The 27341-nt window shown below is 43.0% G+C and overlaps 1 protein-coding gene across 1 annotated transcript in view; it reads right to left on the reverse strand.

Moving 5' to 3' along the window:
- Positions 1-27341, reverse strand: part of LOC138764505 (protein WWC2-like) — a 257311-nt gene that overhangs the window by 29241 nt on the left and 200729 nt on the right. The window contains exons 8-13 of the mRNA XM_069940553.1: positions 20817-20890; positions 18110-18352; positions 17334-17423; positions 13972-14657; positions 4574-4676; positions 1996-2076 (exon numbers count right to left, since the gene is read on the reverse strand). Coding sequence (XP_069796654.1) covers positions 1996-2076; positions 4574-4676; positions 13972-14657; positions 17334-17423; positions 18110-18352; positions 20817-20890 — 1277 coding nt within the window. The remainder of the gene's footprint in view (positions 1-1995; positions 2077-4573; positions 4677-13971; positions 14658-17333; positions 17424-18109; positions 18353-20816; positions 20891-27341) is intronic.

Here is a 27341-nt window from a genome sequence, read left to right on the forward strand (position 1 = left end):
TTTTTTTGCATCTATTCTTGCAAAAACATTTAAAAAAGCTTGGGTTCTGGAACCACACACCAGTAAGAACTCATATTATTAATTGTTCCTGTAGCAACTACTTCGGCAGAGCTACTAAATCAAGAGGGTTAGTCAACCAAAGACTGTTTATATGAGTTTGCCATGCTTCTTTTATATCTCTCCCATCCCTGACTACACGTGACAGGGGTGGTGACGCCACTATGTGGTTGCTGCCAATTCACGGGACTGGCGGGTTTAAAGTGAACACGGTGGGAGCCCCGCGCTCTCAAGAAGGAGGCATAGCAATCCAGCATGCCGTTATTTGGCATGCAATACTACGCGTACATGGTCCATTGCCCAGTTGAGTGCATAGTGGTCCAGCCCGTGTCTCCACACGCTTGCTGGTGAGCCGCACCGGCAATGGTTCATGATACCGCACTATGTGCCTGCTTGGACTGCTACACAATCGCTTCATTAGCCCCCCCGTCCAAACCCCACAGAATTGTCACCCAAAACCAATGAACTGGCTGCATGCACCTTTGGTGGACGCCGTCGTCGCCTGGGCTGGGGTGAAAGAATGAAGGAAATAGGATCCACATGTGCAGGCTTGACTCTGTCCACACTAAACAGTTGCGAATGCCCCCAATGTCCAAAGTATATATAACCCTGTCCCTCTTAACCATGCAGAAAGGGCCCTCATAGAGCTGTTGCAATGGTGCTCCTGGGTCCTGTCTGTGCACAAACACAAAGTCAGCATCGAGGAAAGGTGGAGGAACATGCTGTTTAGGGGTTCCATGCTAGTTGTTTGCAATAGGTTTGCTAACTGAGACACCGCGTCGAAGCTGCTGATGGACGTCCAGGTCAGAGTTGGACGAGATGTTGCTTCCAAGATGCTGGAATCACCAGTCTAGGGTAGCCCAAAGACATACCACCAAGTAGAGTTGTGGTGCCACCCGCTGTACGTCCAGGTTTGTAATGGCCGTACTGTATGCCTGAACATCGGGGTCCATGGCCTGTGCGCTGGCCAATTCAGGGATATCAACGCCACCCTGGATATGATGGACTGTCAGTCTGTTTTTCCCCGAGACATGACGCACATCCATTGTATGACAAGCGATGTCGCTGACCATGGGTCCGATATTTTCTCCTCAGCCATTATGCCACGAAGAGGTTGGTAGGTTCAAAAAGGAGGTAAGTGAAGTCCCACCTCGTTAACTGCAGCTGTGGCAGTTGTGTCCATGACAACTTTAGATTCAAGATTTGGCTGAATCTTGCAGGTGAGGTCACCAATTGTAGCGACTACTTTGGTAGAGCTACTAAATCAACACACGTACACCGGGTTACTTAACACAAGATTGTTTATTTGAGTTTGCCATGCTTCTTTTATATCCCTCCCGTCCCGGACACTATGTGTTTGCCGCCAATCTGCGGGATGGTGGGTTTAAAGTAAACACGGTAGGAGCCCCACGCCCTCTAGAAGGAGGCATAGCAACCCTGTGTGCTGTTACTCAGGTGAGTGCATAGCGGTCTGGCCCACGGCTCCACGCATTCGCTGGTGAGCTGCACCAGGAATGGTTCATGATGCCGTGCTATGCACCCGCTCAGCTGCTACAAGAGACCATTCATCCCATCAAGTTTCAATCCCATTCCTTCACCTCTCCTGGATGTCCGTTGACCAACCAATTAAAAAAGGATACATTATATGAGGCGATGAACCAAGCAACCAGCATGCTGTTGTGATGTGAACGGAAAATAGTGCAGAAGGAAGAAGCTTATGCAGTCACAGGACATGCAAACTCCACACAGACAGCACCAGAGGTCAGAATGAAATCCAGGCTGCTGGAACTGTGAGGCAGCAGCACTGTGCCTGCTGTCCCCACCTTAATGAGTGACCCCATGAGAACGGGATTGGTGGGAGAAGAAAACTGATGGGAAGAAGGTGTAAAATAATAAACCACGGTCACAGATTCAGCAATTTAAAAAAAAATCACTTACTTCAATCCGATCTGGATTTGAGCTGTTTCTAATATGGAATTCTCATCTTCATCATAAATAACATCTTCTGTTTCATTTGGCCTAACAGTAAAGTAATAACACTAATTATAAACTCAACAAAATGATCATGAGATATGGGAACTACAGGTTACCTGATAAATTAACCCACAGAATAAATCATAGCCCTCCATAAGCTACACACTGAGGTTTAAAACGCACTTGTGCATTTTAGATTATACACAAAATACTGGAAATACTTGGCAGGTCAGATGGTAGCTCAACAGATTAACTGGTTATTTTCAAGGATACTGCTTAAGCATTTCCTAGTTTTTTTTATGATTGCAAAATGCACTGATGTAAGCCATTTGTCCTTTAATGTATGTTGAGGCAACTGTTTCACAAACAGACAATGCCATGTATCAGCAGACGGAAAAACCTGCCAACTATGAAACTCGAGTCTTTCACCATTGTGGTTGACTCTTAAGCAACACTCCAAAGGGGTTTAGCGACCATTTCGTTGTATCAGTTCAACAAGGCAAGAGCAATAACTTCCCACTGTGTAGTAATTGTGGAGCTTGAGACTTTTTCAGTTGATAGAACTGAGGGTCCGTAAGTGGATGCGAAGGAGGAAGTGTCTGAAATGGATCATGGATGCCAAGTTACCTTACTGCATCAGGAGCAGGAAGTGAATACAGCAAATGGGGCAATGGTGAAGAGGCAATGGAGAATGATGGTCACAGCCATTCTCAGCCTTTTCTTTTTGGCTGTGGCGCCTTTAGGACTCTGCTCAAAGTTTATGGGGGCCCTTTCCTGTGAAGCAGTCAAATTTAATTGGTTTCTTCTGTATTTTTCTCCTACTGATTACATAAAACACATTAAAAAAAAATTGATGATTTCAGTCTATGCACCCCCCCACCCCACTAAATGTGCTGTGGTTCCCAGAAGGGGGGCATATGGGCTCTGTTGAAAATGGTTGATCTACACCAAAGCATGAGAAGACTGAGGAGGGGCAGTTTACACAGGGGCAGAGTGACGCAGGATACCTGTGGGACTTAAAAACCTCAGTTCTGTGAGAGAAGGTGGAAACTGAATGGCAAAAAATGGTTGATGGGTGTAAAATAGAATATTTAATGCATTCATAATTTAACCCAAAGGAATTTAAACTCCCAGCATACAACTCTTAGATTCATGTTGTAGATACAGAGAAATGTTGCTTTGCAGGAGGTCATTTTGGCCCACTGAGTCTTTACTGCCTCAGGTAGAGCCAGATTAACATAGTAGCAAAAATATCACATGCTACAGGCCCTGGATTTTCAAGGCCCCCCCTGTTTATGTACTATGAATTACGAGAAACATTTTCGTTTTCATCTTTGTGCAGCGGCTATGAGATACCATACTGATAGTTCGTGGTAATAACTCCAATTAAAGGTAATAATTGGCTAAAATTGCTAACCTTAACAATGGTGGGGGGGGGGGGGTACTGTCCTCACCTCACCCAACTGCCTCGCTCCTATTACTGGCTGTCCGCCTTGCTCCTAGCTCTGGCCATCTGCCTCACTTCGAGCCCCGTCCCTCCCAACCCATCCCACCCTATCCTATCCCAACCCATTCCATCCCATCCCATCTAACTCTCGATTCAGCAGCAGGGGTGCAGTGCTGCCGGAGCTCAACGAAGCGCTGCTCCAGCATCTGATTGGGCCGCTTTGCGGCCAGCCCTGCAGCTCACGGTGATGGCTCAATGCGCCAGGGAAACGCAGAGAGGTTCCAGCTGCGTGGGGGATTATGGGTAACGAAGACAGGCATTGATCCCACATTAAGCCAGCTGCCGTAAGTTTTGCTTTAACAAAATGTGTAAGTAAGTTTTAACAGGTGAAGGGAGGGGAGGGGCGTAATTTCAGTGTAAATGCAATTTAAATCTAAGTGTAAGTGCAAAGTGTGTAATTAAGTTTTAACGGGAGGAGGTGCAATTTCAATGCTTGCCATAGTCATTAAGATATGCCACTGGTACTGATACTCACTGAATATATAGTGATCTGAGAAAGCTAGCATCATTTTGTTAAGAATAATTAAGACTATTTCAAACTTACCAAAATGAACATGCAGGGTCAGCGTCAGAAACTCTCTTGGAGATGGGAGTGGGTGCCGCAGTCACACTTCTCCCTCACCACGCCTGTGCCAGCCGGCACCATTTAGGACCGCGCCAGCTGGCACAATTTAGGGCCCCTTTAAAATAAATGCTACAGGCCCCGCAATACCTTAATCTGGCCCTGGGTAGAGCAATCCCATTAGTATTGTTTCCCCATTCATTCCAACTAGGCCTGCGCATTATTCTCACTCTGTAACCAATCTATAACCCATTTGAAAACCCTTTGTGAATCTGTTTCTTCACTCCTAAAGGCAGAAAGTTCCAGGTCATAACTACACACTGCATTAAACATCTTTTCTTTCATCTGCCTTGTATCTGTTGCACATTTTAAAACAATGTCTCCCAGATGAAAAGGAATATTTGCTCGATCCGAGTCATTTACAATCACATTGCACATGAGCCACAGTGAAGCACAGGGCAAAGAGTACTTACCTTTTGACAGAGGCTTCGTAAACCCCACTGTCTCCAGCAACAGATTCATCAGAAACCGCAGCTGAAACACAAGCCACCTTCGCTCCTCGATGTAAATCAACACCTGCACACAAAAAGCACAGCGCTCATCAGCCTTCTTCGACCTGCTACCAAACTTCCATATTCCCTTATGAAGTAAGAGGCCTTTCATCAAGCCTCTGCTGTCCCACTAAGCAATCCCATTGCCCCACTAATTTTCCCTGTTACTGATTCTCATCAACGTCCCATAGATTCTAACCCCCAGCTATAATTGAAGGAAATTGAGGGAAATTTTTCCTGCATGCCTTTGACATACGGAAAGGAGACCAGAGTACCCAAACTCCACACAGGTCGTACTGGAGTCAGCACTGAACTTGTGCAGCTGAACTTTAGAGGCAATTCAGTTTGGGAGTAATAAATTTCAAGGTTTTCATCATTACTCCCGCCATATCGTAAGATATAGGAGCCATTCAGGCCATTGAGTTCACTCCACCATTCTCCCACTCAGCCCTACTCCCCTGCCTTCTCCACATAACCTTTGATATCCTGACTATTCAAATACCTTTCAATCGCTGCCTTAAATACACCCAGGCAGAGACATATCCTATGTAGTCTTACTCCATTCACTAAAGAAAATGGTTATTTTTCTCAGACTATTGATTAAAAAAGGAACTGGATGCCCTCTGTTAATTCAGAACTATGGCATCATAATGGTTAAGGTACCAGTGTCCCAAGTCCTGAACTATTGACCTGTCGGCATGAGTTTGAACCTATCAAAGTAGTCAGGGAACACAGATTCAAATAATTAAGGAGATTTGGAATGAAAAACTTTTTTTCAGTACCAATGATTGCAAAATTACTGGTTTGCTGTAACAACCTATCTGGTTCACTTTTGGAATCTGCCACCTGACATGTTAGAAAACAGTTGTTTTGATCCTTCCACAAACTAATAAAGAAATCAACAATGTACGGTTAACGCAAGACACTTTTCCAATATTTGCACAACAGTAGATCTTTTGAAACAACGGCCTTCATCAGAAGAGCTTGTAATGTTTAGAAGAATGCATAATACAGTAAAACCCCTGGAACCGGCACCTATGGGGATTGTTAGATGACGGATAAGTGGATTTTCCAGTTGCTTGAGATTGGCAAACTAATGACGAGGCGCGCCTATTTTATGCTTCCACTTTTTTTTACCACATTTTTTTGCTGTTGCTTGAATTCTGGATAACAGGGGCTTTACTGTATTAAACCAAGTCAAAGATGCAGGTGAAAGGTCTTTTTAAAATCCAAAAATGGTACCTCAGTGAACCAACTGAGTTGGACGTCCCTCAGGGTTCAGTCCTGGGTCCACTATTATTTGTTATATATATTAACGATCAGGATGTAGGGGTAGAAAATTGGATAAGCAAGTTTACGGATGACACAAAGATTGGTGGTGTTGTGGACAGTGAGGTAGATTACCGTAGATTAAAAGGTGATTTAGGAAGGCTGGAGGTGTGGGCTGAGAAATGGCTGATGGAATTTAATACAGATAAATGTGAGGTGCTGCATTTTGGAAAGGCAAATTTAAATAGGTCATATACATTGAATGGTAGACAATTGAGGAGTGCAGAGCAACAAAGGGATTTAGGAGTTATGGTAAATAGTACCCTCAAGGCTGATACTCAGGTAGATGGTGTGGTGAAGAAGGCATTTGGAATGTTGGCCTTCATAAATCGGAGTATTGAATTCAAGAGTAGGGAGGTTATGATGAAATTGTACAAGGTGAGGCCAAATTTGGAGTACTGTGTACAGTTTTGGTCACCAAATATAGGAAAGATACAAACAAAATAGAGAGAATGAAGAGAAGGTTCACGAGAATATTGACAGGATTTCAGGGTCTGTGTTACAGGGAAAGGTTGTGCAGACTGGGGCTTTTTTCTCTGGAGCGTAGAAGATTGAGAGGGGACTTGATAGAGGTGTTTAAGATTTTAAAAGGGACAGACAGAGTAAACGTGGATAGGCTTTTTCAATTAAGAAAGGGGGAAATTCAAACTAGAGGACATGGTTTAAGATTGAAGGGGGAAAATTATAAGGGGAACATGAGGGGAAATTTCTTTACGCAGAGGGTGGTGGGGATGTGGAATGAGCTTCCGGCAGACATGGTCGAGGCGGGATCATTGGTTACATTTAAGGAAAGACTGGATCGTTACATGGATAGGAGGGGACGAGAGGGATATGGACCGGGTGCTGGTCAGTGGGACTAGGAGGGTGGGGATTTGCTACGGCATGGACTAGTAGGGCCGAACTGGCCTGTTCTGTGCTGTAAGTGGTTATATAGTTATATGGTTATAACTGTACTATATGTTAATTGGCTTAGTGGCAAATAATGAATGGGAGCAGGGCTTTGTTGCTGTCAATTAAAGGGAACATTTTACTATACCTGCGCTAATTCTATCCTAAAATAAAATCATAAATGCTGGAATGGCTCAGCAGTCAGGCAGCATCTGTGGGAACAGATACCAATTCAGTTTGGTCATCAGAACGCTTCTTTTTTAAAATATTTTCTATTCTTATTGGTGACATCAAACTTTTCAGGTTGAAGACATTCACCAGATCCTTTATTAAAAATATCTATGTTTGCTCTAATGTACAGTAAAATCCTCCCGTTATCTGGAATTCAAGCAACCAGCAGCCTCAAGCAACCGGCAAAAAAAAAATCACAGAAAATAAAGAGGTGAAAAATAATGTAATGGTATGGATTGTGTGTGCTAATTGGCTCGGGCTGGCCCGCCCCCTGATGACACTCTCCCCTGGGACCCAGGCCATAAAGATCGGGCCATCTCTCCCTTCCCTAGTTTGGATCCGGGCCAGCTCAAGTCTTCTGTACAACAAAGCCTATCGTTCCCCTCAGTCTTTGTCCTTGTGATTATTGGTGCAACTGGTAGCGCCCAACAAATAACAGGTTTAAAATTGGCTGGCCCCGCCAATCATGGTACTCGCAATCTCAAGCAACCATAATATTCACTTATCCGGCATCAACAAATCCCCCATAGGTGCTGGTTACCGGGTTTTTTTTTTACTGTACTTAGTTACAAGTTTCTAGGTGTTTTCTTCTTTCTTTGGCTTGGCTTCGCGGACGAAGATTTATGGAGGGGTAAATGTGCACGTCAGCTGCAGGCTCAATTGTGGCTGACAAGTCCGATGCGGGACAGGCAGACACGGTTGCAGCGGTTGCATGGGAAAATTGGTTGGTTGGGGTTGGGTGTTGGGTTTTTCCTCCTTTGTCTTTTGTCAGTGAGGTGGGCTCTGCGGTCTTCTTCAAAGGAGGTTGCTGCCCGCCGAACTGTGAGGCGCCAAGATGCACGGTTTGAGGTGAGATCAGCCCACTGGTGGTGGTCAATGGGGTAGGCACCAAGAGATTTCTTTAGGCAGTCCTTGTACCTCTTCTTTGGTGCACCTCTGACATGATGGCCAGTGGACAGCTCGCCATATAACACGATCTTGGGAAGGCGATGGTCCTCCATTCTGGAGACGTGACCTACCCAGCGCAGTTGGATCTTCAACAGCATGGATTCGATGCTGTCGGCCTCTGCCATCTCGAGTACTTCGACGTTAGGGATGAAAGCGCTCCAATGAATGTTGAGGATGGAGCGGAGACAACGCTGGTGGAAGCGTTCTAGGAGCCGTAGGTGATGCCAGTAAAGGACCCATGATTCGGAGCCAAACAGGAGTGTGGGTATGACAACGGCTCTGTATACGCTTATCTTTGTGAGGTTTTTCAGTTGGTTGTTTTTCCAGACTCTTTTGTGTAGTCTTCCAAAGGTGCTATTTGCCTTGGCGAGTCTGTTGTCTATCTCGTTGTTGTTTTCTAGGTGTTTTACCATTTGATTAAAATACAATACAAAATCAGATGTAATTTGTTTATTTTTGTTTTCATAGGTTTTAAATGTTTCTGAGCATCAAGAGAATTAAGATGCAGTGGAAGATTTTGATCGATTCTACTGATGGTATGTGAAGCCAGAGCCATGGGTTTCTCAGAGGTTTCTAGAGCATTTTTGAGGGCTTGTTTCAGAGCCCCATATTACCTAATTACATTGTTTGCTTAGGATCCAGGCCAGTCTCAGTCAGCCTTCAGGATTTAGGGCAAATATATCTAGGACACTGGGGAATGTCAGCAGCATGTATTAAACTATATTCACTGGTTACTAACTCACTTAATGCATAACAGTGCAATGATGAAAGTTGGAAAATAGAATCCGATAACAATCCATTGTTCAATGGGTTCTAATAAAGGGTATTCGTTTTAATTTAATTGTTTAATTTAGTCACACAGCATGGTAACAGGCCATTTCAGCTCATGAGTCTGTGCCGCCCAAATACACCTAATTAGCCTACAGCCCCAGTACGTTTTGAACGGTGGGAGGAAACTGGAGCCCCTGGGGAAAACCCACACAGACAAGGGAAGAACGTAAAACCTTTTTACAGACAGCATGGGATTTGAACCCTGGTCCCAATTGCTGGCGCTGTAAAGGCATTGCAATAACTGCTATACCAACCGTGTCGCCGTTAGATACTAACTTCTCTCTTTACCGTGAACACTTTGGCTTTAATTCAGGTTTCACACATTTGCAGTCCTTTCCCTTCTCTTTAATTCTCCTGATTAACAATCTATGAAGTATTTATTTTTATAGTATGGCACAGTAACAAGCCTTTCTAGCCCACAAATCCATGCCACCCAAATACACCCATGTGATGAATGTGGGAGGAAACTAGAGCACCTGGAGGAAACCCATGCGGTCACGGGGAGAACGTACAAGGTCCTTACAGTCAGCAGAGGATTCGATCCTAGGTCCTGGTGCTGTAATAGCGTTGTGCTGACCAAATAGCCCAATGCTCCATCACTGGAAATTAGTTGTTGTAATTTGACACTGAATTAATCGGGGATGGGAAATGTAAACAGTTTGTTTGGATCGCCAACACTTCAACAGATATTACAATCAAGTTACAGATGAGGATTAGAGATGGCCCAATGAAATTCTCTTTTGCTCTCTGTCTCTCTCTCTCTGCTCCAGCTTCATAAGGATTTCTGGCCACTTCGATTACTAATTTGACTTCCCACCTCAACAGCTTCTCATTCTTTTCATTTTTTTTCTAATACTTCAACAAGCAGATGCATCAGGAAGTTATGGGCCTTCAGTCCATCTTGGAGGCTGAGCTCATAACCTCGCCTGGTAATTCACGTGTGATCCCCATCTGTCTCTCGAGGTTGCCACAAATGAACTCATACTACTGCTGTGGTGCCTTGGTCATCTTAAAAAGACTGCAAAGTTTGCTCATGGAATAACCTCTGAGGAAGTAAAAACACAATACTGGAGAAACTCAGCAGGTCAGACAGTGTAGCAAAGATAAAGGTACATAACCAAGGTTTGGGTGCCTGCCTACATTTGGCTCATAACTTGATAAAAGGCTGAAGCCTGAAACATTGGTTTATGTATCTTTATCTTTACTACATATAAAGTACACAGTCTGACCTGCTGAGTTTCTCCACCATTTTGTTTTATATCAATCATGGTGCCTGCAGACTTTCAGGTTTTATCTCAGTTGAAGTACCGAGTTGTGGACATTATATGAAAAGGAATATAAATGCAAATACTTTTCTTCCATTCAATTCATTTCTGATTTTTCTTTCAGCCACTTTACAATTGTCCATTTCTTTCATTTTCTATATTTAATATTTGTTATATAGTTCAATTTCTATCAAATAATAATTAAAATTTCCAATGATAGATTTTCCATTTTAGTATCTCTGAAGTGCTTAACTCTCCTTGGAAAGTGGTTGTGCCCAACAGCGACATTACCAAGAAGATAAACAAAAGAGTCTATTCAGTTATTTACTGTCTCCGGCAGTAGGATCTACAGTTGTCTACAAGAGAGCATGAAGCCTGAAATGAATGAGATCTCCAGGGTGGCATTGAGAGCGTAGCGGTTAATGCCACACTTCACAGCACCAGCGACCCAGGTGTGAATCCAGCACTGTCTGTCAGGAGTTTGTATGTTCTCCCCAGGGCCTTGTATGGGTTTTCCCCACCAGGTGCTCCGGTTTCCCCACTCACCAAAAGGATGTTGATCGGATGTAATGGTGGGGGGAGGGGGAATCTAGTTTCAATAGCTGGAATCATCTTCTACTGTGTTGTAAATATATTTAAATTTAAATATATGGCTGTTGGAGGTCAATCACTGAAACATCGCCATACATTTTTCTGATACAGCATTTTAACCTGAAAGATTGACCATCCTTTGCCTTCAGAGATGCAACCTGATCCAGTGGATTCCTTAGTGATTTGTTTTATTTTTGTCCAGTTTCCTGACCCAAACCACTCGAAGTGCTGATGGTGAGTAGTGCAGGATGGTGGAGTTGACCACAGAGACTGATTTACTCATCAATGCTCAGACTATGAAGCAGGTCTACTGAACTTCATGGTATAAGACCACAGACTAAGAGAAGTCCTTTTGATGACCAAGCTTGAGAAACGTGGGAAAATTAACCATCATTTTGTCCAAGCATTGCAACAGCACCACAATCTCATATTCACTTTTGCATGAAACGGTAGCACAGAAATGTACCTTTTTAAAAAAAATAATTTCATAAAGCCAAGGAACCAATTTTAATAAATCTAAGCAATGAAGGATGAGAGGGAGTAAAGAAGGATGGAAGGTGACTTAATAAAGGTGTTTAAGGTTATGAGGGGTTTAAATAGGGTGGACAGCCAGCACCTTATTTCTGGGGTGACAATAGCAAATACCAGAGGATATTGGGTTAAGGTGAGGGGAGGAAATTTGAGGGGAGGAGATAGACGTAGGTTTCTTTACACAGATAGTGCCTGGAATGTATTGCCAGGGGTGATAACGGAGGCTAGTACAACAGATCCATTCACAAGACTCTCATGAATGTGAGAAAAATAGAGGGCTATAGGTGTAAGGTAGCGAAGAATTAGATTGTAGTGGACCAGGTTTACATAGGTCGGCACAACATTGTGGGCTGAAGGGCCTGTACTGTGCTGTAATGTTCCATGTCCTTTCAGCAAGTCTCATTCAGAGAAAAGTAATTTTTGGTCCTTGAAAGTGTTAGTTTTTCATGAATGAATAAAAGAAGCTAGCTAAGCACTGTTAAACTGACCAGTGAATTTCTCTTCCTGGCTGAGATGAATTTTAAAAGTCTTCCTCTCCTCATGTACCCTCTCTCTCCCTAATAGGGAAATAGCATCCTTAATCTCTCTGCCCCAGAAAGCCATTTCACCATCACCAAACCTCCCTTCTCATCCTCAAACTCTTTGAAATGATTTGTCATTTCTATACATTTAAATCCCCATGCTTAAATCTTTGGCGCTAGCACTGAAAGAATATCACCAACAAAAGTGCATCAGTGGCATTGAACAGTTTGTCCTACATTCAGTCATGGACTAGATCTAATATCCTCCACATAAACATTGAACAGGCCAAAGCACTTTATTTGTCCCTGGCCATGAATAGAGTACCCTCACGACTATTTCCATTCCCCTTCCCTGGATTTGCCTCCTTTAAACCAAAATGGTTGCAAAACTACCCTCATATCCAACTCTGATTGGAGCCTGACGTGCTCTAATGAACATATTCTGTCCCTTCCTGTCTTCGTTCCACCTGCTGAATTCCTGAGCATATTTTGATCATCTTGACTTTCAATATTCTGCGCAAGTTTCATTGTTGTCCCTGGAATTCAAATCTTCAATTAATTTTCATGCACTGGATTATGAACAGCCCCGATCAAATGTGACTTCTGCCAACCGTTTTGATCTGTTTCCCCTTATGCACATTCTCATTAGTGATCGTTTTTGAAAAGTTCAAAACGTCCTTGGCAATGAATATTTTCATTAGTTTCAGATGACTTACATTCTCAGAATATCACAAAACCATTCATCCATAAAATAACATTATCCGGCTCATCTCATTCCCTTGTATTAAGTTGACAGCCTGCACAGCTAAATTTAAGGACATGTGTATCGTATGGCAAGTGATCATAACACTGGAAATACAGTAACACCCCCGGTATCTGGCACCCCAAGGGGATTGCGGATGATGGATATGTGAAATTTATGGTTGCCTAAGACATAATCTTACAATGCACGAAGAATAAACAGTTTAAAAGAGAAAAGACAGAGCAAAATGCCTCAAAGCGTGCATCTTGGCGCCTCACAGTTCGGCGGGCAGCAACCTCCTTTGAAGAAGACCGCAGAGCCCACCTCACTGACAAAAGACAAAGGTGGAAAAACCCAACACCCAACCCCAACCAACCAATTTTCCGCTGCAACCGTGTCTGCCTGTCCCGCCTCGGACTCGTCAGCCACAAATGAGCCTGCAGCGGATGTGGACTTTTACCCCTCCATAAATCTTCGTCCGCAAAGCCAAGTTAAAGAAAGAAGAAATTAAGTAATTTACAAAATTTAAATTTAAATTCGAACCCGGGTTACTGACGTTATTACAGTGTTGCGTTACCACTATGCTAACCTTGCCACTGTCAAAATTAACCCACTCCTCCCCCACGTTTACAGATATCCTTAATAATACACTAGCAAAGATAGAGACTCTTATTAGGTGAGGATAGGGAGATGCTTTGGGAGAGTCGTCCCAGCGGTGAGCGGCATCGGCTGGCTCTTCATCCTGGGCAACGCCATTTTATTCAAACACAATTTCATTGAAACTTTATTCAAACAGCTGCTGCGGGCGGGGCACGGCCAGGGCACTCCTCTGGCTGAACGTTCACTCCCATCTTCGGAGAAAATTTACTTTTACAATTTTAAACTTTTATTTAAAATTATATTTCTTTTAATTTTTAAATTTATTTATTTCCTTGATATTTCTTTTTCCATTTGCTTGGGGGTGTCAGGGGTGGTGGTGGAGGATGTAACAATATTTAAAATACCCTGAGACAGGCACATGGATGCAAGAAAAATAGAGACTTACGTGTGAGAGGTAAGGAAGGTTTAGTTTGTTGAGTAGGTTTCTATAAGTCGGCACAACACCTTGGGCTTAAGGACCTGTACCTTGCTGTAATACTCTACGTTGTGCCCAAGATCTGCAAAACTTCCCACTTTATTTTGTTCTTTCATTCCTTGGTTTTCTTTTCATTTATCCTGAGGTCCCTGACCCAGGTGAGAGTGGTCCATCCTCACCTATTGCTTATTTTCTATCTCCCTTCATCAGCAAGAAATCCCAAGGGCAACCAATTCAACAATGATTGGGGATTGAACCTGCGACCTTCCCAGTCTTTAGGGCTTAGTAACACATTGTGTGGCTTTTCACTGCGAGAATATCCAAGCCAATAATCACAAACTCAGCACAAGTGAGGGGGACATGCTCACCTGCAATGCCTTCATTCAGGGTAGAGAGAGGAACTGCGAGTTCATCACTCGGGATTTTAGACTCATTCAGGAAATGTCCATCTCTGCTTCGAATCCCAGACTCCATGCTCAGGTAAGGCACTCGAATTCTGCTGGCCTGTTCAGGTTCGGGCGACATTTGGCCCTCACCGCTGCCATACAGGCGAAGGCTGATAAAATCCTGGTGCAATTCGCAGCCTCCAAAGTCTGCAGCTGGAGGATTCAAAGATGACTCTTTGAGGTCTGAGGTCAAAAATACTGCGTCCGAGACCAGGGGTGAGCTTGGAGGGGACAGGGATGAGAGCGAAGACCTGGAGGACAAGGAGGTCACTGATTTTGAAAGTTCAGCTAAAGATTTCACGGCATGTCCCGACGCAGAGGAATCTGCAGATTCTTCACAGCCCAGTTCCTTGTGGGATTTCACCACCTCGTTTTCGTGGATGGTGGTTATGGGCCCCAAGGGGCTGAACGTGGTTTTATCTTGGACCATAAAGTCCAGCTTGGACTGGTACTCCAGGTCGGCTGCTTGGTCGGAGTGGTTGTAGTAAAGTTCGGTGGAACTGAGGGAGTTGAGAGAACCCCTGCTGGACGTGTTTAGGGAGCCCCTGCTTGATGTCAGTGAACCCAAGCTGCTCCCAGATGACACGGACAGTGTGCTCGCTGAAAGACTGAAGACAAAAACATCGTGAGAAAGACTTTTGTAATAGTACTTTGACAAAATAATAACCATGGCAACTTAGGTTTACTTTTGAAATTGGTCATGACTCAGAGCTGCTTTGTATTTCTCAACTTCCTACCTGCTGGAGAGGAAAGAGTTAATGTTTTGTGTATAATTTTATGTATACTTTTGTGAGCACAAAATTGAACAAAAGCACTTACTTTCAGATGTAATGTTTTTGCAAGAAATATTTTTGGGAAAGGTAGGAGTAATTTGAATGGGCTCAAAACGTTGATCAATATAAACTGTTCTTGTGGGTACAGAACTGTAAGACCATAAGACATGATGAGCAGAAATAGGCTATTCAGTCCATCGAGTCTGCTCTGCCACTTAACAACGAGTTGATCCATTTCACCACTCAGACCCACTGCCTGGTCTTCTCCCATAACCTTTGATGCACTGGGTTATCAGGAATCCATCAACCTCTCTCTTAAATACACTCAATTACTTGGCCTCCTCAACCACCTGTGGCAACAAATTCCGCAGATTTACCATCCCCTGGCTGAAAAAATTCCGACGCATCTCTATTCTAAGTGGACACCCTTCAATCTTGAAGTTGTGCCCTCCTGTCTGAGACTCTCCCACCATGGGATACAACCTTTTCTCCATCGACTCTGTCCTCTATTCAATATTCGAAATGTTTCAATGAGTTTGCCTCTCATTCTCTTAAATTCCAATGAATATAGACCAAGAGCTGTCAAACACTCCTCATATGATAATCCTTTCATTCCTGGAATCATCCTAGTGAACCTCATTTGAACCCTCTCCAATGGCAGCACATCTTTTTTTTAAATGAGGAGCCCAAAACTACTTTCAATCAGTGCCTGGTTATCAGTGTGTAATAGAGGAATTCCTTTAACTGTGAAAACTCTCCAGGCTCATGGACAACAAGTTTTAAATCTCTGGTGCTTAAGTTTAAGGATCTGGCAAAAGAACACTGCCGAGACGTTTATCCCTGTTCATTAGGACAATCTTGGGGGCTGAGTACAAATCACCAAATCAACTATACATTGTAACTGGTGCCTCCAGTCAGGTATGAATTTCTCCGAACATATCCCATACTTCAAAGTTACTGAATTCAAATTAATTGATAATTCTAATATTGCATTTGCATATGCAAATTAGCTACTTTACAATACTGGCCAATTTATCAAGCAGGAGAAAAAAAACAAAATGGATTATAATTCAAAAAACTTTGATGAAAAGTCACTCTCATGAAACTGTGCATAACATCTGGGAGAATGATAGATAATTCCATGATGCCCAGGCACTTGAAGACAGTGAATAATATTCAACTGTAAGAAGCATCTCAGTGAGTGGATGAGTTCTGTCCAATACACACAACAAACATACACAATATTTTTCTGGCCCTCTAGAATTCTAGGCTCAGAGTGGGAGACAACACCATCACATTAGGAGACTCTTAAAGCAACAGTTATAGAATAACACAGCAAATGCCATCAGGAAAAAACAATCTTCCTTCTGTTGATAGTTCCCACTGCCCCGGAAGAATTGCTACGATATTAAAGGAGTCAACCCACCCTGGTCACACTAGCCTTTTCTCAGGCAGAAGATACACGTGCTTGAGTACAGGAACCTCCAGATTCAAGGATAGTTTCTTTCCTACTATTTTCAGACTCTTGAAGGGATCTCACACTGTCCTTGCACTGTCTTTTACAACTCTGTTCTCTATTCCCTGCACTACGTTTTTTCTATTTTCTCCTTACCCTGCTCTGACGTTACACTGCTCCCTATACAGGTAAACCCAGCTTTACAAATACTCAAATTCACTTGGATGCTGCTTGACCAACTTGATGCCTCCAGTAGTTTGTAATTTGCTCCAGATTCAAACATCTGGAGTCTCTTGTGTGCTGGCCCGACGGGCCAAATGGTCTACTCCAGCTCCTATTGTCTATTGTCTATTGTTTATCATCCCTGTCTGTTCAACCCAAATCATTAATCATTAAGCAATTTAAGCATGTGCTTAGGGGACCAAGAGAAGGGGACAGCATAGAGTTTTTCCCAGTGCAGGATTTACTAGGGCCCCACAAAATTTATATATATATATATATATATATATATATATAAAAATATATATATTTAAAAAAATAAATATATATAAATATATATTTATATATATATATATATATATATATATATATATATATACATACACAGGTTATATTTAATATTGTTGTGGGATCTGGCCTGGAAGAAAATTGAATTTTTAATCTATTATTTCACATTCAGCACTTATTGAATCTTAATGTCTTGTCAGTTAGACAATGGAAGGGTCGAGGGGAACCATTGTTGGGCTGTGCTTAGGGCATCAGTTGGTCTTAATTCGGCCCTGAGCACAAAAAACTGCACGTGACACACACAAATTCTGATCTTCAAAATTGGTGAATCAGGAACCAAAAGGCAAGGAGGAATGTTGTTTGAGAGTTGCACGATGTGCATGCAGTGGGTATACAATATCTAAACCCACCCACTACAAGGCAAAACCATTGATCAAAACAAAATGTTAAAAACATATAAAACTCCAGACTCATCGCTATCCGATTATGCAGTCCTAATCTATAAATAATTGTCCTTAAAGGTCTACAAACGTCATGTGAGCATGTACCTTTTGAGCTGTGAGTGCAGAAACATGGTTAATTGGGTTGCACCCTCAAGCTGCTGCACAAGACCCTTTCTCTTTTCTTGCAATTTTAGTCTGAAAATAAAAGCATTAATAGATAACTGACGGTGAGCAGACTTATTGGTGGATCACAGCAAATAGATCAAAAGCACAAAGCAGAAGTGTAAAATTCTGATCATGTAAAAAAAAGGCTTTTGTGAGATGCTCTAAAAATGTAAGTCACAAACAGCACAGCATAAGAAGAGACTATTCTGCTCACCGAGACAGCAACGGATGGACAAAGAGAAATCTGGTTAATCCCATTCCCTCACTCTTTCCCCCTATTTCTCTGTGCAAATTTTGCCCTCCTGCAACTCCTGACTAAAACAACTCTGAGGAGCTTTGTTGATCCATTCTCCCACCCCAGAATTCTTTAGGGATAAATTTAGTAAATGGGTTCAGGGGGAGCTAGTAGATATATTACATGTAGGTTGTCGAAACCTAGATTGCTGGATGTTAGAAACATCAGGGATCCCTGGATTGGACAGCCAATTGTTTGAGAAGATAATCATTAAATGGTGGGAAAGACCTGAGAGGCCAAATGGCCACACTTGCTCCTCTCTTGTGTGTCCTTATCTCCAAAGGTCTGTGCACAACCACTTCCATGCCTCCCTCTTCTGAAACTCTTTATTTGCGTGTCCCCCTCCCCCCGTAATATTTAACAACAAGCTACGAAGCTGCCTCTGTGGACCTTTGGAGGCACCTGTGAAATCCACACAGACCTCTCAGCCAGTGCTTCACTGGGTGTACTTGGTGCAGAATGAAGCTCTCCTTCCAATCGTTTCCTCTCAGTTTCCAGTCTCTCCAGCTCATCCTGTGAGCACTTCCGAAGTGTCACAAACTGTAGTTCCTTCAGGAATTCCTCCTTCTCATTAATCAGCATCAACTTGTTTCGCTCAATATCCAACAGCCCTGGCCACGGTTCAGAGTCCATCTTCGACAATTCAATCTTTATATTGGCTATTCTACATTAGGAAAAGAAAAAAAAAGTCTGCATGACAATTTCATCCTTCTCTTACATTAAAATTTAATAACATATTTTAATTAAAATGAAACAATTGTGCTTGTTGCTTGCACAAAAATGCTGGAGCCGGTCATGTAGCGTTCTTTATGCAGCAAACCAATTCTTTGGGCTGACGCCTTCATCAAGTATGTATGAGCAAAATGTATGCAATCACCTGAATAAAATGGTGCGGTGACAGGGAGCCCCATAGGCAAGAGGTCACAGATAGATATGGGTGGGAGAGCACAACAGAAAAAAGCTGAGAAGTGATGGGGAAGGGGTTGGCTCTCTGAATGGAGAGGGAAGGGGGTGGAGAGATGGAGGAATGGAGACAGAGGCATGGGGAAGAGAGGGCGATGGGCTAACAGAAACTGGAGAAGTCAATGTTAATGCCACTAGGTTGGATGGAACATTTGTTGATGCACGTCCAATTTATGCATGGCCTTGGTCTGACAATGCATGAGGCCATGGATAAACATGTTGGTGCAGGAGTTGGGCACAGAATTGAAATGGTGGTATTGGGAGATCCCCACCATTGCTGGGTACTCATTGAAGTGACCTCCTTGTTTGCATGATGCATCCAGTCTCTCAGATGTAGAGAAGGCCACAGTGGGAGCTCTGGATGTAGTAGATAACCCCCCCTCCCCCATAGATTCACAAGTGAAGTATTGCTTCACTTGGAAGAACTCTGGGGCTCCAAATGATGGTGTGGGTACGAGTATGGCACTTCCTACAGCCATAGGTGTAGGTACCGAGGGAGTGATTAGTGGGAAACGATGAGTGATGAGGAAGTCATGGAGGGAACAAGGACGGGATTCTCCTTGTCCTCACCTACAACCCCACCAACTTCCACATCCAACATATTATCCTCCACAATTTCTGTCACCTACATGATTCTACCACCTCTCCTCCCCGTCTGCCTTTCACAGAGACTGCTCCCTCCAGCATTTTTGAGTAAACATATTGTGGCACTTTCTTCACTTGGGTGTAGGAAGTGTTGCGAATGCAAAGCCACAAGTACAAATGTCATAGTCATGCAGCACAGAAACTGGCCCTTCAACCCACCAGATCCATGCTAACCATCAAAGAACCCATCTACACTTCCTGTGTACCAGAATGCTGTGCAGGTTCTTGCTTTAAAACATTCACAAGATAAGGATTTAATGTCTTCTTCAAGCTAACTAGCATTACTGACCTGACAGTTGCATGATACATTAACAGATTTTGGATTATTTTATCCACTAACTATCAAATGGGAAAAAATTGCTGATCCCTGTAATGGACAGGCCGCTCCAAAGGATAATGGGAACCTCCTAATGTGCCAATCTGATTATATGAAGCGGTTCCCAGCAGAATGGAATGGGTCACCCTATCAGTGACAATTTAAAATTCCAACAGCCAGATCAGGATGAGAAAGCATTGGCGAGGTTAACTGCTGTTTTAACTGCAAACAAAAAAGAACTACAGGAAGGGATTCTGCCCTGCAACTGTTGTCACTGTAAAGAATATCCACCAGAAATAATTAAATTAGAAATCATTCATGATTGAAAATGTGACTTTTTTTTAAATTAAAAATCAAACCTCTTACATCTTTTTATTTTATGCATGTTTCTGGAATTATACAATGCAATTAATTTGGTGGAGCCATTAGAGTTAATGGACTAAAGGCAACAGATACAGTATAACATAGCAATGATCTGCTCCAAATATACGTTGGCAGTGTATAGCTCAATTAATTCAAAATTAGCCACCCAAAATGTTCTAACCCAGTTCCTCATTTGATATATTTACAAATTCTGAAGATTAATGCAATTGGAACTATTGATATAAAATGGAATTCAGATTAGAATGTTTTCTCTACAACAAAGACTTCTAAATTAATTTCTCCCAAAGTATAATGTTTGAAACAGAATCTTTCAGAATGTGGTAAGCCCCCCCCCCCCCCCCCCATTTGTGCGTTACCAGTATTGTAAACATGGGATGGCATCCTGTTGAATAGCTCTGGCATCCTAGTTAAATGCAAAAGATTTTCCTGCTGGGGTCACAGTTAGCCGCCACAGGAAGTCTCCCACCCACTCTGGTACTGGTATTCGGAATCCAGCCCAGATGTGCAAAAAGACCTCCTTCTCTAAAGCCAGAGCATCACAATTCGAATTGTACATACCGATTGTCCACAGCAGCTGGACCAAATCTTGCCAATGAGAAAGCATGCAGTAAATAATGTTTACAACAATACACTTAAGTTTTAAGAGTGACTTGGATAGATACATGGATGGGAGAGGTCTAGAGGGTTATGGAATGGGAGCAGGGCAGTGGAACCAGCTTAATGATATTTCAGCACAGACCAGAAGGACTGAATGGCCTGTTTCTATGCTGAAGTGTTCTATCATTCTATACACCTAATTTGCGAGGCATTTCATTGTTACCTTCTCTTTGCCTCTTCGTATTGAAGACTTAGTCTGACCTTCTCCGCCAAATTGGCTTGGCTTCTTGGGCCAAACTGGAAAAAAAGAAATGATTTTAATTAAAATCAAGCAATAAATTCTTAAAATTATTTTTTAATCTTGTCACCTCCTGATCAAACACTTGACCATATTCAAACTATTACGCTACATAAAGCAGCCTAAATATATGTTTAAAGATATTCACATTAAGATATTTTGTAAATATTCAATTTCCAAAATAGAATTTTGGTCATTGGTTTCAAAGACACAGTGGGCTTACCAAACAATCAGTGTGTATATAGTGAAAAGAGATGTCAGTTCCTCCAAGGATGACATATTGAGATGTCAGAAGAACCACAGATCTGTCTGAATGCACCATCAGTGCATTGGTCAATGCTTCAGAAATTATTAATTTAGGTCCCGCTGCCGACTGTGGGATGCAGTGAACTGGGATTCACTGGTAGTGTGTTGTGCTGATGGCAGGCTCCACCCCCATCTGCTCACATATAACCCTGGTTTCCCACCTAAACCTGGATCTTTCTGAAGACTACTGTGAAACACAACCCATAGTTATAAGCTAATAAAAGTATATGTTCTCCCTCAAGTCATGAAAGCTTTTATTCCCGCTACAATTTGATTAGCTTATTCTCTAACGATGGAAGTGCTACTCAAACCTGGTAGAGATCCTCTGTCCCCCAACATGGCTGAGGAATATACTGTTACAGAGTTCTGTGTTGTGTGGTTTTGTGTTAAAAGTGACAGTTTGCCTTAGAGAGCCAAGGTGAAGGTGGACTGCTGAGAGAGTGGGAGACAGACTGAGCATGTGCAGAAAATTATCTAAAAATTTCTGGACTTGGGCTATAACCACCACTGGGGATGCTGTGGAGTGGAAGAAGGCCCAGAGCATGAGTCATGGTCTGGAGGACAATTTAGAATGTTGGGATTTCAAAAAGGGATGAACATTCTGAAGGCAGCCAGAAGGATCCGGACCAAGCTCGTTGTTCCTCTCTCTGCAAGCAACACAAGACAACTTTGAATTTTGTGGTCTCTCTCTCAAAGATCTTTTGGCTTCAGTTTACCAAACAAACTGAATTTTGTTTATGATCTTTGCTTTGGTTGAGATCGTTGGAAATATAACTTAGACTTTAAGTTATATTTAGGCTGGGGAGTTTATTAGTTGTACACTGTTATAGGAATTTGCATAGCAACCAGTGGGCATTGTTATAAAAGGGGGGATTTTGAATTAAAGATTGAAGGTAAATTTTTGTTAATAAAGTAATTGTTCGTCTTTACCCCTGTGTTATATGCCTTCTTTGTGGTTGGTGGTTTGATCTTTTAACGTACACCTACTGGCTAGACTGCTTCCAGGCCTACCTGAACGTGACCAGGGACGTCTTCCACACTGATGAGCTCAGGAGGTCCACACTTGGTTCAAGGGTATGAACGAAAGGGTATGCAGTCATTAGGGACTGCTTTACATATGACGCTGCCATCGAGGCATTGAAGGATAGGTATCTGAAGTCGGAAAAAGAGGTCCTAGCGAGACACTGACTCTCTCTTCATTGGCAACAGCTAGGAGAGACCATTGATGACTACCTGCTGGATCTGTGGACAGTCGCCAAGAAGTGCAGATATGAAGCGGCTGCAGGTTGTGATCATGAGGAAGAACAGATCTGGGAGACTCTAGTCACGGGGGTCTGCTTGAGTCAGGAAAGAAGGACCTGGCTAGCCATGTTAAACTGGCTAAATCTTTGGAACAGGCCAAACTCGAGAATGATGACCTCAAAGCCAGAGAGCTTGCTCACCCAGGTGACCCCTTCCAAGGACTGGCTGCTCCCACTACCCCAGCCGTAATAGCTGCCGCTTCCCGTGCTAGGGAGTGCTCCTGTGCTAGGGAGTGCTTTTTCTGTGGCAAGAGCTATGGGAAGAGCCAGCATCCCCGATCTCACTGCCCGGCTAAAGACTCAGTGTGTTCCAGCTGTGGCAAGAAAGGGCATTGGGCGAGGGTTTGCCACGTGAGGGGAAGCTTGGGGAAGTCCACGGTCTGCACCGGTCCCGCATCCAATTCCAGCTGCAAGCCGTCTGCCCCAAATGCACCCAAGCCCACTTCCTGCACTGCACGCCGACGGAGGGCGGCAGTTGCAGTGAAGAAATGGCACAAAAAGGCTCGGCGGCCATCTTGCATTACCCATGCAGAGCAACCCAGGAAGGTGGGGACCACTTGAATGAGGAGAATGGAGTCTCCTGGGACCTAGCCTTGATGGTCCTAGACCAGGACAGACTTCATCAACTCAGCAACTCCGTAGTGACTGTGAAGGTACATGGACATTCCACTAAATGCCTAATCAACACAGGCTCCACTGAAAGTTTCATAGACTCATGGACTGTGCAAGAATACAACCTAAAGATGTATCCTTCCAATTATTGCATAGTTCTTGCGTCCTATGAGCATTCTACGCGTAGTTAACAACATTGTATAGTACATCTGTCGTTTGAAGGGGGGGGGCGGAATTCTGTAAATTTCGCCTGTATGTACTTGATGAACTGTGTGCTCCAGTGCTGTTGGGTCTGGGTTTCCTGTGTCACCTTAAAAGCCTAGATCCCTCGTTCCACCCTCTGTAAAATAAGTTTTGTTGCCCATGCCATTTCTTTCATTGTGAGTCAATCAGCCTCCATCAGCTACTGTTTTAAAGTCCTCACTTGTTTTTAGTTCTGATACTGGGTCTTGACCCCACACATCAGTGATCCTTTTTCCTCCACAAATGCTGTTCAAACCTTTGAATCCCTCATGTTTTTCTGTTCCAGATTCCAGTCTCTTGTCTCATAATTTTTCACTGCACTCTGTAAGGGTCTAGTCTGCACTCAGTTCAGGACACTAGCAGCATTATTTTCAGTTGCCAATACTTGAGCCTCTTGAATTTCCCTCCCTAAATGCCCCAGCCTTTCCTTGCTCTTTCAATGTAAGTTGTTTTTTGGAACTTTTATGTGTTGCTATTTTATTGACTGCTTCAATAGCCCCTATGTATCAATAGCCCCATTTCCACTAGCATCCTGTCCCAGGAATTAACAGGCAATTTACTGGGACAGGGTTCAGTAGAAAAGGAACACTATCCAAGTGCCAGCATCAAGTGATGACATTTCACGCCGGGGATTAACCACCTCTATCCCAACTCATATCCCTGGCATGTGGTGATAAAACCAGTGGAAAATAGACAGTAGAAAGTCACCCTTTTCCTGTTGAAGGTGGTATATTCCGATCCCCGGAGATGAGTGTGTTCAGTGGAAAAGCAATTGGTGTCCCAGTTAAGGGTGGTCCAGTGGAAACGGCACAACGGGCTTCCAAATCCGGGACACTGCACGGCCAATTAACTGGGATGCCAGTGGAAAAAGGAGCCAATATTTCCAACTAGAATTTGTATGACTAAAGAAGTGATAAAAACAATTCTAGCCCTTTTTCCACTGGCATCCCAGTTAATTGGTCGTGCAGCGTCCTGGGATAGGAAGCCGTTTGTGCTGTTTCCACTGGGCTACCTTTAACTGGGACACTGACTGCTTTTCCACTGAACACACTCATTCCCGGGCATCAGAGAGTTGTACCTTCGAATGGAATGGAATGCGAGGAAGTTGTTCTTTCTCCACCAGAGACATGAGTAGGGATAGAAGCCATGATTTGACTCCAGCTTGCTGATTGTTTTCCTTTCCTACTGAAGCTTTAACATGTAAATTCCCAATTAATTCCTGGGACAAAATGCCAGTGGAAAATGGGCTCATGTTAGTTTCAAGAGATTCAAGAGTCTTTTATTATGATGTAATACAACAGAAAATGTAATATTAAACAAAATTTCCTTTAGTCTGCAAAAAAAAGTAAGGCAAAGAGTCGCCATTTTTATTGTCTGACACTCCTTACTATAAGAGAAGAAGCAGCAAAAGAGAGTCCCTTCAGAGTTATTGAGTGTCCGTGGATTTGCCTCCAGTGCTCCTGCAGCCTCCGCAGCCCTACAGTCTCCTGCTCTATCGTTTGGCAACCTGAGCTCCAGATCCAAACCTACGGCACAAGGCCCTTTGGGAGCTTTTATTGCCCTTAGTCCTCTCTTGAATCTTGGTTCCGATACCTGGTTTCCATGAGCCAGCCTCCAGCAGTCCACAGCCCACACAGATCCTTTGACTGCAAGTCGCCTATGAGTGTCCCTCAGCCACCGAGAACCTCACAGGTCAGCTGCCGTGATCGTCATCCCGTAGGGTCGTCTCCTAGGCTTCTCCTTCTCAACAGGAGGTGTTCTCCCTGTTCTACCATTCCCCATGAGTCTGCTAGCACAGGCACCTCCATCTTTGGCAAAGAACCCACGGTTGCAGGACATTAAACAAAAGCACCAATGGCTCCTTTAATTGTCTGTTTAAAGCCTCTGCTGGGCAATTGGACCCTGTGGAGGAGCACTGTGTCTCTGCTCTTTGCTCTCCCCGGGTCAACATCAGTACCAGCACTGCCATTTTGAATATTTAATTCTAAGGTTTGCCAATGCTGTGTAAACGTTGGGTAGCAGTGCTCCTCTTTCAAACTTGAGTAGTCTTTTATTCCCTTCAAGCTCACTCTGCAAGCATCGTTTCTATCTGAGCCATCACATCATGGCTCAAATCTACTGTGTAAGCTGCTCATTTTGAAGCTTGACCTGTGTACAACTTGGATGTATTATCATCTGCTTAAAATGCTAATAGAAAATGTTCCACCAGTCAAAGAGGGAGCTATAATTGGAGAGAATGTTCTTGTAAGCATTGAGGTGGCAGGTTATTCTGGCTGCCTTCAGTTAATTTTGCATATTACTGGATACCACGTGAGGGAGGATTAGCTGCTATTTTTGGTAAACATGGAAGTGTGCAAAATGGATTGGTTTGCTCATAGAATTTGCCTGTCACAGAAGGTACAAAAAAAGCAAAAGTCCTCATGTGGCTTTTGCCAGCATAGAATTCCTACATGCTGGACTTGGCAGGCCACTCAACTTTAAGGCATCCCAGCCAATCCTGAGACATATTGACTCCGATGTGTTTTCTATAAGGAATCACTAGGAAGGTTCAGGAAGTAGAAGAGCTGGCCCCAACAATCTTTCTAATTTTGAGATCAGCTAATTTGGGCCATAGAACGGAAAATATTCAAACTTTCCTGCCCCATGTTGGCTCAGCTCCCAAATGGATTGTGTATTTTTCAGGCATTATGTTACCTTTGAATTTTATAGAATAGAAGGAGGACAGTTTTACCACATAAAAAGCAAACATCCTGGAAACCTTCAGCAAGTCAACCAATGTCTATGGAAAGAGGAGCAGCCCAGAAATAGTCAGCAGATCAGGCAATCAATCCAGAAATACAAACTTGTTTCTTTGGCCAGACCTTCTGTATGGCCTGCTTAAGTGATTCTGGCATTGTCAACTTTCATTTCAAAATCTTAGGATCAGCAGACCTTCTCATTTTCACTATTTGTCCCATTGTGACTTTGAAAGCACACTTAGTCCCAGTTTTCATATTTTTGAGGACATTTATTTGATAAATATTTGCCCATATCTCTATGAAAATAATTATGGATTCTTGTTTCCGCTGTTATTTCTGGAAGAGCATGTCATGTATTCAAAACAGCAAAGAGAAACTTCCCTAACCCATCAAGTGTTTGCTTTATTTGTAATCAAGCTGCTAAAATTGATTGCCACACTTGAATTATATCAAAACTTATGCTTGAATCCATTCAAAGGGGGTTCTCTAGATTTTCCTCTGAATGAAACCTCTCATGGTAAAGGTGATCTTGTGGCCATTTGGGCTGAAGAGCCTGTTCTGTGTTGTAAAACTCTATGACTCAGCATCTATCCTCGTGAGTCTCTTCTGAAGTCTTTGGACAAGACTGACAATCTGAAACCAGGTTGCAAATATAGACAAGGGAAATATGAGCAGATAAAGGTGAGAGTTGGATGTGGTTGACTAGAAAAATACATTGAGAGGTGTGATAATTGGCAGGATGTGGCAAGGACTGGGAAAAATAAAGCCTTTGAAGCAATAGAAACCCAACAGGTAACGCAGCCCTTTGTTGCTGACAGGACCACAAAACATAATATTACCAAAAATATCTGTAAGTTTGAGGACTGGAAGAATCTTAAAACTCAGAAAAGGTGGATCTTGATAAAGAAAGAACCAAACGTGAGAATACACTGGCAAAAAACTCAGAAGAGACAGTAAGAGCTTTGAAAAGTGTTTAAATAAAGATTAGTGGTGTGCATATGGATGAATTTATTGGGGGGGGGTATCAAGAAATAGCTAAGAAATTAAACAATTGCTTTGTTATTCTTCGCAGCAAGCCTGCCAGAAATGCCAGAGTACCAAGAATCTAGCAGGAATGATGAACTTGATGAAATAAGTATTGGTGAACAAAAATACCATCGTGGTTGATGAGTCTGGTAAAGGATTTATCCCAAGAAACCAATGTTTTCAAAAGGCAATCATAAAGGCAGTGAACACTCTAGTTACCATTC

This window comes from Narcine bancroftii, chromosome 1, assembly GCF_036971445.1.
Source record: "Narcine bancroftii isolate sNarBan1 chromosome 1, sNarBan1.hap1, whole genome shotgun sequence".
In the NCBI taxonomy this organism is placed as follows: Eukaryota; Metazoa; Chordata; class Chondrichthyes; order Torpediniformes; family Narcinidae; genus Narcine; species Narcine bancroftii.